General features: G+C 50.9%; 1 protein-coding gene across 11 annotated transcripts in view; it reads left to right on the forward strand.

Moving 5' to 3' along the window:
- The window catches only part of AKAP13 (A-kinase anchoring protein 13), a 342,139-nt gene extending 330,424 nt beyond the window's left edge, over positions 1-11,715 (forward strand). For 10 of the 11 annotated variants that reach the window (XM_068557294.1, XM_068557256.1, XM_068557264.1 and 7 more), the window contains 5 exons: positions 181-225; positions 3,169-3,219; positions 3,859-4,308; positions 5,764-6,091; positions 6,925-11,715. In XM_068557294.1, coding sequence (XP_068413395.1) covers positions 181-225; positions 3,169-3,219; positions 3,859-4,308; positions 5,764-6,091; positions 6,925-6,974 — 924 coding nt within the window. In that variant the 3' untranslated portion in view covers positions 6,975-11,715. The remainder of the gene's footprint in view (positions 1-180; positions 226-3,168; positions 3,220-3,858; positions 4,309-5,763; positions 6,092-6,924) is intronic. The other variant, XM_068557275.1, reaches the window with a different exon arrangement.
- Positions 11,716-16,277: the final 4,562 nt, after the last annotated feature.

Below are 16,277 nucleotides of genomic sequence, written 5' to 3' on the forward strand. Positions count from 1 at the left end.
AACTCTTTGCAAGGCTTCAGTAACAGTTCAGCCTCAGATCTTCACTGCCCTGCAGTGAGAAGCTACTGTAGAAAAGAACGAAAACGGGAAGTCACAGCATAACTCAGACACACGCTGAATATCATTTTTGCCTCAGAGTCTTCGTTGTTTTTAAATGCACTTTTTTTGTTTGTTTTATAGGGTGGAAATGCTAACCTGGTATTTATGCTTAAAAGAAACAGTGAGGTGAGAACATTATGAGCTATTTAAAAGAATATGATTTTGTTATAATTGCTAGGTTAGGAATACTCATTTCTGTTTTGCCATGATGAACAAGCTTGGCTCCGGGCTGATCTGTGCGGTTGTGTTTCCTTTCCCTGGCCCCAGGGCCTTGTCTTGCCCTTTTGCCAGAGTACTGCCTCTGCTTCTCTGTCCTTGAGAAGCCCCTTGCTTTCTCTAAACTTGGGCCATGAAGCTCCCACGGTGATTTCTTTCCATCCACACACACTGAGTAGAATTTGTAGCCACCTTTGCTGTAACACAAGCCTGGCACCAAAAGCCACAGTCTGGAACGTGGCAAATTAACTTGTGGGTGATTTTGCATAATAATTTCTTATCCTGCAACTCAGCTTGAGTCTTCTTCTTCGAGCATTGCTTTTCGCTCTGTGTGTGTCACTCTAAAAGTAGCCTTGTCGTCTCCTAGCTAGAGATCAGGTCCCCATGCAAGTCTTTCACCTGCCTTCCGCTGAGTTCTGCTGACCCTGCAGGATAACCCACGTCTTTCACTGTTTCCCCGTCTCCTTGGGTCCCTCTTAGGAAATCCTCCCCAAGGTTACTACCATCTCCAAACCTAGTTGACTCCAAGAGTGTGACTGTATCAGCAGGCTGGAATTGGACCCAGGACAGTGGGGTGCTAGGGTGTACCGCTCAGGGTGTTCTCTGTGTTTCTTCCTGCTTTTAATAGAATACCTTAAGTCCCTGAGGAGCTTTCTTTTGAAATTTCAGATTAAGGAAATCTTTCATTTTTTCCCTAAAACACAAAAGGGTATTGTCTTCTGTTTGTTGGCATTGTTAGTCTACACGCTGACATCGTAACCCCCTTCAGGGTGTCCATCCTTGAATGAAGTAAACCTGCTCCCACACAGGCTGTTGTGCTCTGGTGCTGCTTAAAAAGTAGCCCTTGGTTGATTTTTTCACCTGGCAACTTTCCCCTCATATTTAGTGAGAAGAGTCAGATAAGAGACAGTACAAGACCAGTGGTTTTCAGGCATTCCAGCATGGATTATACACTACGGATGCTCAGCCAGAGTCAGCTGGTCTGCTGTGACTTCTCCCTCTCTCTGTTAATTAAGAATAAACTTAAATGAGGGGTAAATCGTATTCTCAGAAGAGCTAAGCCTGATAAGTTTTTGTGTTTTAAATATTATAAAAGGAATACATGTTTGTGGTAGAAGATTTGGAAAACATCCAATAATGTAAAAGAGGAAAAAAATAAGTAAACATAGTACCACTGAGAAATAGCTGCTATTAAATGTTTGGTGTTCATATTTCCAGCCTTTTATACAGGACATGTATTTTATGTGTGAGTGTGAATTGCATAAACATAGTTTTATACAATTTGTTTCACTACTCCCTGGAGCTTCATATCCTGCTTTTTTTCCTCTTGACACACCAGAAGCATTTCCCCAGGGCATATTCGTACAAAACATGCTAATTAACAGCTGCACATTATTATGTTATGTGCCATAATTTATTTAATATTTCCAGTGGTTCTTTCTCTACTTCTTTGCTTTTTATTTTTTTAAATCAGTGAAGCTGTATACTTGTGAACACTTTTCTGTATGTATGTATGTATGTATGTATTTATTTATTTATTTATTTATGGCTGTGTTGGGTCTTCGTTTCTGTGCGAGGGCTTTCTCCAGTTGCGGCAAGTGGGGGCCACTCTTCATCGCGGTGCGCGGGCCTCTGACTATCGCGGCCTCTCTTGTTGCGGGGCACAGGCTCCAGACGCGCAGGCTCAGTAATTGTGGCTCACGGGCCCAGCCGCTCCGCGGCATGTGGGATCTTCCCAGACCAGGGCTCGAACCCGTGTCCCCTGCATTAGCAGGCAGATTCTCAACCACTGCGCCACCAGGGAAGCCCAACTTTTTTGCTTTTTAAATGATGCAGCCAAGAGCATCCTCATACTTTTTTTTTGCACGGCTCTGATTATCTCCTCAGCATGTCATCCGCTCTCTAGAAAGGTTATACAGCGTTTATCCCTGTCAGTACAAGAGTATCCATTCTCATCATACTTTCACCAACAGTGGGAATTATTTTTTAATTGACATTTTGTTGATAAGTTCAAGTGGTTATTTCTTTATTTTTGCATTTTTCTGATTTCAAATAAGGCTGAATCCTTTTTAATATGTTATATAATTGGCCATTTGTATTTCTTCTTTTGTAAATTGCTGGTTTATGTTCTGTGCCTGTTTTTCTACTAGAATATTCATTATTTTATTGATCTACGAGATCCTTTTTTAAATTAAAGTGGTTTTTTTTGCCTTGTTCTGTTCACTGTTTGCTTTGCCTTTTTATTGTACATTTTTACATAGTAAAAGTTGAAATTGTGTGTGTGTGGTTTCTTCCATTGTTTCTGTCTCTGAAAAGCCTTCCCTGTTTCAAGATCAGAAAACTTTCTCACATTTTCTTACAGCTCTTTTACAGTTCTTTTCTACACTTAACATTTCAATCCATTTGAATGTTTTTTCTGTGGATCCCAAATTAATTTCTTCCAAAGATTTAGCCAGTTTTTTCAGAACAATTCACTGAATATTCTTTCCTTCTCCATTGACTAGAAATGCTCTTTGTATCGTATACTAATGCTGTGGTTTGCTTCTGGGCTTTCTGTTTTGTTACATTGGTGTGTGTGCCATTTTTGTGCCAGTCATTTTAAATAATTGGAGCTTTGTAATACCTTTCACTGTGTGCTGACTTCCCTCCTACATACACAGTTACTTCGTTTGATCTTGTTTTTCTTGGCTACTTGTACCGGCTTATTCTCTGTGGTGCTTTCAGTCTGAAAGTACTTGGTTCAAATGCAAGCCCCTTGCTGTGTGGTAGGGTGGGTTCTTGTCAGATGACACGCAGTGTGCTGGGGTCTGAGCCTCAGAGTCTGAGGTGATGGTCCTTTGATGCCTTTTGCAGCAGGTCGTCCAGAGCGTCGTCCATCTCCACAAGCTCCTCAGCACTTTGCAGGTGTGTGCCCTTCTCCTTTATCCCTTCACTTCCTTGTTTCGAGAGAATCAGTGACCAGGGTATTATTGGCCTGGATCTTTGAGGTTTACAGGTTTCTTATGGGTAAATGGGGCCCTCAGACTAGAGAAGACTGGCTCTCATGATGAGAAAGGTTCCAGAATGCAGTGGTTAGAGTATCATCGAGCTGCTAAGACTAGACTTGATAAGCACGTGGTGGACTGCAGGTACCCTTGACAGCCATGCCCCAGAGCACATGGGGTGCTGACATGCACAGAGGAGGTGGTTTCAGTCCGGAAGGCCTTTGGTAGGATTGTAAGTTTCCATATTCCATGTCTCTGTGTGGTATTTGGATAGGGTGACCCTCCCCACACAGCTTTCTGGGAATATCCTCAATTTCTAACCAGTCCAGTTCATACCTCCTCCCACCTCCAGAACACACACTCCCCACCCTAGACAAAGCCACTGACTGCAAAATCCGAGTCCCCGCACAATTGACATTGTGACTTGGTTGCCGCCCAGGGTTACACTGGAGCATTTTCCCAGAGCAGCTTAGAAACCAGGGGAGGGCCGTAGTCTGGGGTGGCATCCTCGTCCTCCGGGCGGAGGCGCATCGTTCCCCCTCGTGCGTCTCCCCCGCAGGGGGTGGTGCTGCAGCAGGACAGCTACATCGAGGACCAGAAGCTGCTGCTGACCGAGCGGGCGCTCACGCGGACGGCGTCGCGGCCCAGCTCCCTCATCGAGCAGGAGAAGCAGCGCAGCCTGGAGAAGCAGCGCCAGGACCTGGCCAACCTGCAGCGGCAGCAGGCGCAGCACCTGGAGGAGAAGCGGCGGCGCGAGCGCGAGTGGGAGGCCCGCGAGAGGGCGCTGCAGGAGCGCGAGGCGCGGCTGGCGCAGCGCGAGGACGAGCTGCGGCGCGGCCGCCAGGACCTGGAGCGCGAGCACGACGAGCTGCAGCACAGGAAGGTCGCCTACCAGAGCGACCTGGAGCGCCTGCGCGCCGCCCAGAGGCAGCTCGAGCGCGAGCAGGAGCAGCTGAAGCGGGAGGCCGACCGGCTCAGCCAGAGGCCCGCCGACTGTGACGTCGGCCAGGTACGGGGCGCTGGGGGGCCGAGTCGCTGTAGGGCCGGGTCACGACCCACATAACCAAGAACCCTCTGAAAAGCGGAGGAAAGTAGGCAGATAATATAAAGGCTGCTTCTACAGATCTCTTTATGCACCACCAGGGGGCAGGTGAGGAAGTGAGCCTTTTTCTCGCATCCCTCAGCATGATGGGTTGGGGTTTGGCCAGGGGAGTTAATGGATGCCTGGCACTTCCCTCAGCCCTCAGTGGCTTAGGCTGGAGTAGCCTCAGCATCTCTGAGGATGGAAGTCAGCCGTCCAGGATTTTGGGAGCAACCCCTCTGCCCTGTGCCACATAAGAAATCAGAATGGTGCCCAGCTAAAGGAACTTGTAGCTGGATGGGGACAACACACCGAGGACACAGGTCCCCCCAGAGTACAGTGCCTGGGCTCACAGAGAGCAGTAACGCCTGAGTTCCTGAAAGAACCCACATGGTGGGGTCAGTGGGCATCAGCTACAGGGAGGAGCCCATCCCAGCAAATGGTGGAAGGCAGCCCCTCTTACGGAGAGAGGATATTCCTGCTCAGGGATGCTCAGGCATCTGGGCTCTGCTTAATTCCTGATTTGTCTTGCTACTGTGGATGAAACCTTTCTTCTCCTGCAGCTGCTACTAATATGGGAAGGAATTACGTATGTGGGAAGCACGCTGACCCCCCCGAGTTTATTTCAGTGGTGTTTTACGGTTATTCTGGAACGGGGCACCTGTGGCAGGTGGGAAGCTTGGGAGCGCACAGATCCTCCTGTCTGCTGATACTCAGGTTGCCATTTGTTTGATCGATTGACCTTGGATCATGAAAGAAAAGGAAACTGACATCTTCCAGAGGGAGCAGTTTAGCTTCCTGCAGAGTTCTTCACATCTGTGGGGGAGTAGCCAGTGGCTCTGTGTGCTTTTCGTGACACAAGGATGGCTTCCACAGGGAAGGCTGCAAGGCCCAGCGGGAGCACAGATTAGACTGATTATCTCTCTTTATCTTTGGTTTAACCTTTGGCTAGGATCTTGATATAAGCACATCTCTACCTGCCCTTTAACCTGAACAGACCTCTATAATCTCTTAGCCCTGAAATAATTATCTACACCCCCATGTAAATCAGTCGTTGGATAAGCAGCTCTTCCTGCTTCTTCAGGGAATGGGAGTTCTAAGCTGCCTCTTCCAAGCTACTGTTAATTCTTTATGTTGCTGTTAATAAAAATAGTAATGGTATCAGATGATATTTTTAGCACTTTCATAGATACTACCTGAGGGAGGGAGGAAATGGAACTGAGAAGAACAGAATCTTTTTACCATTTCCCTGGAGTCCAAGGCAGTGGGTGCACACGGGGCTGACCCACTGACACAGCCGGTGACCTCAGGTAGTGTTCACTGAGTAGGCACTGGGGATGCTGCCGGCCTCCAAGTCAGACCCCTTCTCTTGACCATGTGCAGGTTTCACATCAACACACCAGGCTGATGAGGATCCCATCCTTCCTTCCGAATCCTGAGGAGACCCTCTTGCCGCCGGCACCTTCCATAGCCAAATCAGGGTCATTGGACTCAGAACTCTCAGTGTCCCCAAAAAGGAACAGCATCTCTCGGACACACAAAGAAAAGGGGCCTTTTCACATACTGGGTTCCACCAGCCAGACAAACAGAGTACCAGAGGGTCAGAGCCAGACCCCAGTGTCCACGTCCACCCGCCTGTTTGGGTTAGCTAAGCCAAAGGAAAAGAAGGAGAAAAAGAAGAAGAACAAAGGAAGCCGCTCGCAGCCCGGTGGTGAGTTACACACACCAGGTCTCCCTCTGGCCGCGTAGTCCCTGGATCCTGAAGAGTGGGTGGCTTTGGCGGCATGGGAGTGGTTAAAAAGAGGTGGCTGCCATTCCGGTGTGTAAAAGCTGAGCCACATACATCTCACCAAACCCACTTGCTCTGCCCGCAAAGGACTGTTGGAACTTACACTAAGAACACAGATTCAGAGAATATCTAACAACCCACTCTGTGTGGCACGTGCACGAAGTAGAGAGTGCGGGCCCAGTTCTCACACTTAACTGTCCAGCTGAGGAGCTGAAACTCACCTCAGTGAAGCAGCTACAGTCCTCCCTGCCTTTCTAGGCCTGGTCCAGTAATATTAATAACAGGGGCTTGGTGAGCATTTTCTGAGGGCTGCTTTAATCCTGCAGGTGACTGTGAGAGAGGTGTTGCTGACCCCCAGACACACTGGGAAGCTGAAGCTCGGGATTAACTGACCTGCCTGCCGCCACAGGGCGTGCTATCAAATCACACTGCACAAGGTCTGAGTCCTTCTCATTAGGATTGCTCTCTCCCTTCTGTGTGGGAGGTTGAAGAGAAATCCCTATTTCCGGGCCTGTTTATAAACAGCAAGCCTAGTGTTTCTGTAAAGTTTAAGGAGCTGTAGACACGGAGGACATCACTGACGACCTCATGCACTACGTCACCTGGAGGCCCGGCTGGCAGATGTCATTGCCCACCAGCCCGGCATCTGTTTGCATCCCAGAAGACTTGTGTCTGGGGAGGAAAGAACAGAATTTACCGGTGAAAAGAGCAGTTGTTCTGAATTTCTTTTTCCGCCTTGGTTTCGTTTTTTCCAGATGGCCCTGCATCCGAAGTACCCGCAGAGGGGGAGGAGATCTTCTGCTGACCCCGTTCCTCTCCGAGGCAGCCGCTCCTGTCCCGCCACGGTTACAGCCCCACCCCCTGCTGTCCCGTGCGCGCACTCTCCTACACTGACACCCGTGCCCTGCGGCGCCCAGCCCTCCTGCACTGCCCAGGTCCTGGACCAGAAGAGCAAATGGTCTTGGGGGTCAGGGTGGGGAAGGAGGCCCAGGATTGGCAACCCAATGCCTCTCGGGTTGGGGCCAGCCCTGCTGGATGGTGGATGTTACACCGAGAGTAGTGGCCCCAGAAGTCCAGGTGATGGTTTTGGACATGTCAGGAGTTCCTAGAGGCTGAAAGAGTGTTTCCAAATGCGGTCTGAAACTCTTACTGCCTTTTATTTTAGGGAACAGAACCAAAAATCAAACAGCAGATAGTTTGGACTTCATCTGAACACGTACAGTAGCCCGTCTGCACATACACGTGGAGTGCGCCAGAACTGTGCACGGTCTGTACCAGATGCCTGCTGGGCTTGGCTCAAGCCCCGCACGAGGGGCGCTGCCCGCCACCGCTCAGGGAGCGCGCACTCAGAGCCTCACCCACTAGCCCTCCCAGGCTGTCTCCCTGTAAACTCACCCCTTGCACGCCTCACCCCTTTTCGCGTGTACTTCTCATTTCACTTCAGAAGGGACGACAAACATTTGTGAGAACCAGTGAGAGAAGGCTTGATGTCTTTAAAGAGCAGACGATCTTGAAACACCTTGATTTTGGTGTTTCAGTCACTTTAAAAAGAACAAACATCTAATTTTATCAAGTCTAAACGAAATCATACATGGGCTTTCCAAGATGTTTGCCCACATGTTCTGGGCACAGACGAAGTAGAGAGGCCTCCTCACCGTCACCCCTGTGGCGTGACACTTTTTGGTGGTCACTGGCCATTCAGCAGTGGCCACGGCCTCCTGGCAGTGCTCCTGCGACCTCGAGGTGCCTCCCCAGGGAAGCTGCTCCCGCCTGGCAGTCGCCGTGGGAGACGGTGGCCCCATCGGCGCTCCACCCGCACAGGGACCGCCTGCTTCTGCTGCTGCCAGGGCGTGCCCACCCTGTACTAGACGGCTGGCCGAAAAGCAGGTTCAGGTGGGTGTGTTAGGCCCATATGAAGCGGTTCCCACCAGTACAGACCGAGAGAAGAGCTGGCCAGAAGGTATGGCTTGGAAAGTTCTCCTATCAGGAGGCCTGGCAAAATTTGACTTCTGTAAAAAGTTTTAAAAACGAAAGGCCTGTTGGTTTTTGTACTCTACCCCTTGAGGAACCCACAGATGCTGCCTGTTTGTTCTTTTCCTTCTCTCTCGTTTTGTCCCACTGCGTTTTGATCTGTACTCCTTGAGGCTTGTCACCAGCCGGGAGGTGCAGGATGTTTCTCCCTGAGGCCCCTGCACCTGCCACACTTGTTAACCCCCCAGGAGGGGAGACCCTGGAAAATTCTGTGCTTTAAATGTGGTCTTTGATTCCTGCCTTTTGCCCCTCAGGAGCATGGGTCTTTGAACATACTTTTTAAAAACAAAAACAAAAAAATCTGTAACTTGGTGCTTGTTGATGAATTGCAAGCTGGCCTTGCAGATGGAGATATTTATCTTTCAGTTTATTTGAAAGAGGTCTGGTTTAAAATTTTTAGCTTAGATTTGTTTTATTTATTTGTGTGTTGTGTGCACGTGTGTGCGTGTGTGTGTGTGTGTGTGTGTGTGTGTGTGTTTTAAGGGTGAACACACCAGCCCAACGGTTTCAACTGTCCAGTCAAGCAGCGGGTGCTGCTTCCTTACTCCCCCGTGTCTGTCAAAGTGCCTCGAAGGCCCAAAGGAAAATTAAGCATTGGGGGAGGGGTCCATTTCCTTCCCTCCTCCCACCCTCACCTCATACTTTGATCAAGGGATGTCTTCTTCCTTGCTTGAGAGTTAAGAAACTTGCCACCCATGGGCTACATTTGCCTAGTTTTGTCGTGGAGATTTCTTACCCTTCAGAAACACACTTTGAGCAGAAGCAGCTGATTTTCTATTGAACCTTGATGTACCCCCCTCCGCCACCCACAAGGACCCTAAACAGCAAAAGGTTAGGTTGCCTCCCGCCACCAGTCCGTACAGCTCAGCTTGAGTACGGCCAGCCTGTCGTGCCTTTCTCAGATCCACAGGGAGCCCAGCCGTCTGTCCCTGTCGCTGGCTCAGGTTCACCTCTGTGGGTCCCCGTCCCACAGAGAGAAGCTCTGCTGTAAAGGGGTGGGGCTGGTGAGTGAGGACCTGCGTCCTCCTTCCTCTGTCCGTGTAGGCCGGGCCTCCCTGTGTCCGGGCTTGAAACCAGGGCTCAGTGCTGACGGCATTTGCCCTAACGCAGGCTCTTCACAAAGAGCACCCTGGACGCTGAGTTTCTGTATATAGCTGCACAGCTGGCTTTCAACTTTAAAGGGTCTTTTACTCCCAACTAGTTGTGAAGTTTCGTTTGCCTTGGTTATTCGGTGGTAGTCTTTTTAAAATGATGATTTTTCCCCTTCACCATGCACCCCACTAACTTAAAATACTTTGGTCAGCTTGTGGTTGGACAAGTTTAGAATCAGAATCAGAAGGCATCTCCCCCAGAACAGTGTGCGGTGCAGAGAGAGGACCACTTACCCGGACCCATGCTTTTCCATGCCTTCATCCTCTCTCTCTCCCCCTTTGATAAGGAACTCGGGGATTTTGTTGTTGCGCTTGGGGAACCACCTGGGATTGTTGCTGCTCCTGCTTTTGCTGATGGCCTTGAGGTCTCCTCTGACCTTGAGGCCTGACCTGGTTACTGAGGTGTCTTTCATGTGAGAAGGGGCTGTCTCCCACGACAGCTCAGACTCAGTTCTCCACAGTGTCCCCACGCTAGGGGCCGTGCTTCTCTAGCTCCGGAAATCAGATGCCTGGCCTTCCTTGTGTTTAGGTTTTGGGGGACAGATGGAAACACCATCCAGAGTTCCAGAATCTCGTGAGTTGCCTGGAAGGAGGCTGCATCTTCTCTCAAAACTTACATCATCTCAATGGTCGGTCGTCATCCCAGTCGGGTGGCATGTGCACTTTAAACGCTCTCTACAGTCAGCTTCACTTTCGAGACAATCAACTATGCTAACTGTTTTCTTTGAAAATGGAGAGGGTTAAAAACATGCAGATTGCCATAATTCAACCTTTGCCAACATTCCATCCTCTACCCCCCATGAGAGCTGTCTGTGGGGAAGAAATCCTTATCAAGACTTTTTTTTTGGAAAGGTACGAATCTTACCTTTTTTCCTCTCATGTCTCAGGGTAATACCACTAAAAGTTGTTACTTTGCTGATGGTCTCCCTTATTTGTTATCTTCCCAAGCCCCTAGTATTAGCAGTAGTGAGCACACATTTTTAAGATCCTTGGGGTTTGTCGTACCTTTATTTGGAGAGTGGGTATTGTGTGTAGGGTTTATAAATAGGCCCCGCCTTAAATAAAAGGTAGCACCATAACCTTAGGGGCCAGAACTCAATCCCGAAGGTCCCGTTCACAGAAGTACTTTCTATTTCATCCATTGGTCACAAAGGTTCTTTTTCCACAGCCGGTTCTTTCTCCCCAAGGATTTGTTATCGGCCTTGGAGCTGCAGTTGTTGATACAGCGTTGATGGGGGGCCAGTTGTGCCCAGAGGACAGCTAAGCCCAGGGACTGGGGTCGGGGCGCGTTGAGAGAGACGGTCCTGGTGAGCGGGCTTCAGCAGCCATGAAGTGGGTGGCTTGGAGGGGACCCCAGACACTGCCAAGGGGTGTGGACACACTTGGAATGTGGAAGCCCAGAAAGAACCCTGCCAATTCCACGGTGGCAGTGGTTGAGGGATGTGCGCCTTGCTTTCCTGCAGCGGGGGCAGTGTGGCACACACACACCTGTGGTCCTGGGGTCACGGCCCCACCTGGCGCTGTTGCTCTGATTGACCCTCGGAGACAAGGAAAGGGGCAAAGAGATTGTTTTGGTTTGGTTCGTCATTTTCTTTCTTTCCATGTAGTGTAACATTCCTAGTTAACCGGAGCTTTGGGATCTACTGCCTGCTGGCCAGGTTTTAAAGTGAAAAGTCTTCTAGTGCTGCCACAAGAGGGAAAAAAACAAAGGCTTCTTTCCATGTACCAATCGAATTTAATTTGTCAAAAGCTCGACAGGCCTTGAGTGAGTTCTCCATCTTGCTAAGGTTTAAAGACAGGCAGACCCAGCTAGCTAACGTCTCTCCTGCCGCAGACGGTGACAGCCTGCTCCAGACGCCCAGGCTGAGCCCAGTCTCTGCTCACCCCAGTCGTCACCCCCTTGAACGCGTCTGCCTTTTGTGACCACCTGCCAGGATGGGCAGCTCCAGAGCACTGACAGGGGCCCGCCCGGTCGGCTGGCCCACGGTCACGGTTTAGCCTGAGGTTTCTGGCGTGTCGCCCCGCCAGGCGCGCAGGGGACACCAGGACATGCGGGAGGGTGATTACCATGCACCTTATACCTCTGCTCTAGTTTGTTGTTCTCAAATGCTAAATGAACGTTTCTGTGCTGAATCCTATTAGATAAAAAGGGGTTAAAACCCAGATGCTGTATATTAATTTGTAATTATGTATAAAGTGAAGCAGTTTTAAACTGTAAAGATTTTTTCAGTGTGTTTTCTGGAATTTTGCCACAACATACTGGCTTTGTATTTTATTTATCTTCCTTTCTGGTTAGCGGCTTCCGACCCTTGTAAAGTCCCCCTCCACCCTTTCAAAAAAAATAATAAATGTCCTTTAAGTCTCGGTGGTGACGGTGTTGTATTCCTGTCCCTGTGGGCTTCCTGAAGTGAAGGCTTCCAGGATACTCCGGGTTCCTGGTGAAGGGGCACTCCCTGCCCAGCTCTGAGGGACCCTTCTCCCCAGTGACACCCTATTTCTGTACCTTCGGGAACAGGACTCAGGAGGACAGCCCCGGAGCACAAAGCAGCTCCCGGGGAGCTCAAGTCCCCTGGAGCTGGACCTTAACCCCGGGGGCACCAAGAGTCAGAACCATTTCCAGTCAAATCAGCGCGGTAAGAAACGTCCTTGCTACAGATTCTACTACGTAAAAAAGATGAATGTCAGTTTGCCTTTCTTTGCCAACTTTTTTCACCTCATCCCACCCCCGAACAAGGGAGCTGCCAGAAACTAATTCAGGAAGAAGAATCTCATTTGCATGTAGCTCCACAGGGATTTACTGGGTCTGATCCTCTGAAAAATTGCTGGAATGCACGGTAGGAGCTGTTGCCGCTGCTGCCTGCGGGCACCTGTGCCGCTCTTCCTGAATCGCTGGCTGCCTCCCCGGAGTCCAGGCCTGCTGTCCCTATGAGAGGCCCCTCAGTCCAGCTGGCCGCGTGGTGTAATGCGAAGAACGTGGGCAGAGCTGCCTCAGTTCCCAGCTCTGCGCTCCCAAGCTCCATGTCCCTCCCCAAGCGACAACCAAAAAGAGGAAGCAAAGGAAACCATAAACAAGACCAAAAGACAACCCTCAGAATGGGAGAAAATATTTGCAAATGAAGCAACTGACAAAGGATTAATCTCCAAAATTTACAAGCAGCTCATGCAGCTCAGTATCAAAAAAACAGCCCAGCCCAAAAATGGGCAGAAGACCTAAATAGACATTTCTCCAAAAAGATAAACAGATTGCCAACAAACACATGAAAGAATGCTCAACATCATTAATCATTAGAGAAGTACAAATCAAAACGACAATGAGATATCATCTCACACCGGTCAGAATGGCCATCATCAAAAAATCTAGAAACAATAAATGCTGGAGAGGGTGTGGAGAAAAGGGAACCCTTTTGCACTGTTGGTAGGAATGTAAATTGATTACAGCCACTATGGAGAACAGTATGGAGGTTCCTTAAAAAACTAAAACTAGAACTACCATGTGACCCAGCAATCCCACTACTGGGCATACACCCTGAGAAAACCGTAATTCAAAAAGAGTCATGTACCACAGTGTTCATTGCAGCACTATTTACAATAGCCAGGACATGGAAACAACCTAAATGTCCATCGACGGATGAATGGATAAAGAAGATGTGGCACATATATACAATGGAATATTACTCAGCCATAAAAAGAAATGAAACTGAGTTATTTGTAGTGAGATGGATGGATCTAGAGTCTGTCATACAGAGTGAAGTAAGTCAGAAAGAGAAAAATACCGTATACTAACACACATATATGGAATCTAAGGGGAAAAAAAAGGTCATGAAGAACCTAGGGGCAAGATGGGAATAAAGGCACAGACCTACTAGAGAATGGACTTGAGGACACGGGGAGGGGGAAGGGTAAGCTGGGACGAAGTGAGAGAGTGGCATGGACATATATACACTACCAAATGTAAAATAGACAGCTAGTGGGAAGCAGCCACATAGCACAGGGGATCAGCTTGGTGCTTTGTGATGACCTAAGAGGGGTCGGATAGGGATGGTGGGAGGGAGGGAGATGCAAGAGGGAAGAGATATGGGGACATATGTATATGTATAACTGATTCACTTTGTTATAAAGCAGAAACTAACACACCATTGTAAAGCAATTATACTCCAGTAAAGATGTTAAATAAAAAAAAAAAAAAAAAAAAAGTCCTGCCGGGTTGCCAAGCGCTTTCCCTTGCTCAGTGAACTTGGAAGTGCCCAGATTTCTAAGGAGTCTTGCAGCCCTGGCAATAGATGCCTCCCCAGAAGCCAGCAAACACTGGTCCCTTCTCTCTGCCGCCTGCACTTGGCTGTCACGGCAGCTGCAGCGTCCCGACGCCCCCAGCGGGGCTGGGAGAGTGGTTCCCACGGCCTCCCTCCTCCGCCGCTCTGCTCCCGCCATCGTGTTTGGGTCTGAGCCAGGGACAGGCTCCACGTGGAAGGCAGGCCAGAAGAGGGAGGAGGTGCCATCCTTTGTTCCAGGAGAAGAGCAGAGGCGCAAAGCGCGCAGGGCTCCACGAGGACCGGCCACCCATCCAGTGGGGCGTGGGGGCTCTGCCTGCTCCTGAGGGAAAAGGGGCCACTCGTGTCCGAGGACATCCCACCGGAAGGGAAACCAGGTTGTAGCAGCCATGTGCCCAGGAAGGGAGTGTGCTAACCAGTGCAGCAGGACAGAAACCTGAGTCCCCAATGCCGGGAAGAGGTTGGGATGCTGCAAAGTCCAGAAAAGAGCTTGCAGGGCGGGGAGGAAATACAGCGCCCAGGTTTCGTTACTTCCGAGGAAGCGGGAACAAAAGTCGATCCATGGTGAGCTGTGCTGCAGAGCATCAGGAATAAGATCAAGAACCTCCTTCCATCACCGCCTCCCTGGTTCAGCCCCCAAGGGCCTCGCCCACCACAGCTCCTGCTCTGGGATTCTTGGGAGATTCCTTTTCCCTTAACTTTACCCCCATTCCTTCAGGGCCTCAGGTCACCGCCAGAAGGTTGCCCGGAGGTGGTGGAGCAATCCAGGTGGACGTGATGCCACCCCCATCAGGGTCCCAAGAGGAGTCCGACGTGGAAAAGGAGGCAGAGCTTGGTGCACCCCAGACTTGGGGGATGTGGGCCGCAGGGCCCCACCGGCCTCCCCCATACCTCCTCTCCCAAGTCCTTTGGTGTCCAAGTTACAGCCAGGGCGTCCCCAGGTCCCTCTGGCCTCTTCCTTTCATATGGTAATCACTCACACAGCTGTAAATAGTCCCACTGAAGTTTGGGCTGCTCCTCCAGGCGCCTTGGTGAGACTTTCTTCCTGGGAAACGGTATCTGGACCCTTGGGATGGAGGTGGGAGGGGAGAGGGACCCAGGAGGGCCTCTGGGGGGATTGGCTGGCGGGGCTCAGGGGGCGTGAGGGGAGTGAGCTCCTTAGACCAGCTGAGAACCGGGCCTGCTTTTCTCCCCCTCCCTCGTCAGCACATCCTTTGAGGGCCCTGAACTTCCCACCCCACCCCCAGCAGCTTTGGGGTTGAAGCTGGGCCGTTGCCTGGACAACCCCGGTTCCCAGCCTTGCCTGGTCTCTGCATCCAAAGGACAAAGGAGCTGGACGCTGGTCACCTGAAACAATGCTCCCTCCACCCGCAGGAGGAGCTGGGGGGAGGAGCTGGGGACGGGGCCCGGCTGGGGTCCTGCTCCGTTGAGGGGGCAGTGGACAAAGGCTGGGGGGCCATGGGGTGAGTGAAAGAACAGGCGCAGACTTCGGATCAGAGTCTGGGCTCAACGTCCGGTCCAGCCATCTAATGGCCAAGTGACCTTGGACAAGTTATTGAACCTGTCTATCCCTGTTTTCCTCTTAAGTTCGGGAACCAGGGTATCTAGCTTGCAGGTTTGCTGTGACAATTCGGTGAGATGCTGAATGTTGGTCCCCAGCACATGATTCTTGATTCCCGAGCCTGTTACCCGCAGCTGCAGGAGCTTGTCCCAGCAGCAGTGCCGGAACCCCATACCTGACCTCCGTCTCTGTACCTGGAGGTGAGCGCCCGGAGGAAGGAACGACCTTCCCCATCTCCTGGCAGTGGTGCCCAGCCCAGGGCGTGGCTCGGAGCTCCTTGTCTCTGGGCTTCTGGTTTGGGATACCTGTCCCCCTTCCCTCACTTGGCTCAGATGAACTGTCACTTCCCAGAGGAAGCCTTCCCTGACAGCCAGGGCAAGCCCAACCCCTCCCTCCTGTCTGCCCTTAATGTCTGGAACCCTCCGGCCTACACAGAATACATGACACCTGGAACCACCAGCCTTGGGCTAGTGTCCCCTCCCCCTAGTTTCCAGACCAGAAAGCAAGGCTGAGCCCGAAGCCCACGCCCCACACACCCTCATTCCAAGACGGCAGTGCTGGGAGCGGACAGACAGGACTGTCCCAGGGCCTGGAAGAGGCAGGGGCCGCTGCTCTGCCAGCAGGGCCAAGGTGGCAGGTGGCCCTCAGCTCCAGCTAACTCCAAGAAGGCTCTCCCCATGGGTGGCCTCTGGTTGAACCGTACAGAGTCCTGCTGCCAGGGCTGGGATGGCCGCCAGCCCCCTTCCCTACAAAGCAGCTGAGCCTCACCCCCATCAGGTCTTGCAGCCCAAAGTGGGCCAGGCCACTCTGCCCAATCTGGGACCAGGAAGCCCAGGGGGGCTCTCTCACCCTCTCCCACTGGAGATGAGAGCGTCTCCGAGAAAGGCGGGCTGGGAGAGCCAAAGCAGCCGGGTCTGGAAATAGAGCCACTCAAGTTCATACCCTGGTGCCCCACTCCTGTGTGCCCTGGGCCAACATGCTTAACATCTCTGAGTACAGTTTCCTCCTCTGTAAAATGGGAATGATGGCACCTACCCCCATACTGTTACTGTAAAAAAACAAAAAAAAATTATGTGCCCTTTCTTTTTGCTTGGCAG

Source organism: Eschrichtius robustus, chromosome 1, assembly GCF_028021215.1.
Source record: "Eschrichtius robustus isolate mEscRob2 chromosome 1, mEscRob2.pri, whole genome shotgun sequence".
Classification (NCBI taxonomy): Eukaryota; Metazoa; Chordata; class Mammalia; order Artiodactyla; family Eschrichtiidae; genus Eschrichtius; species Eschrichtius robustus.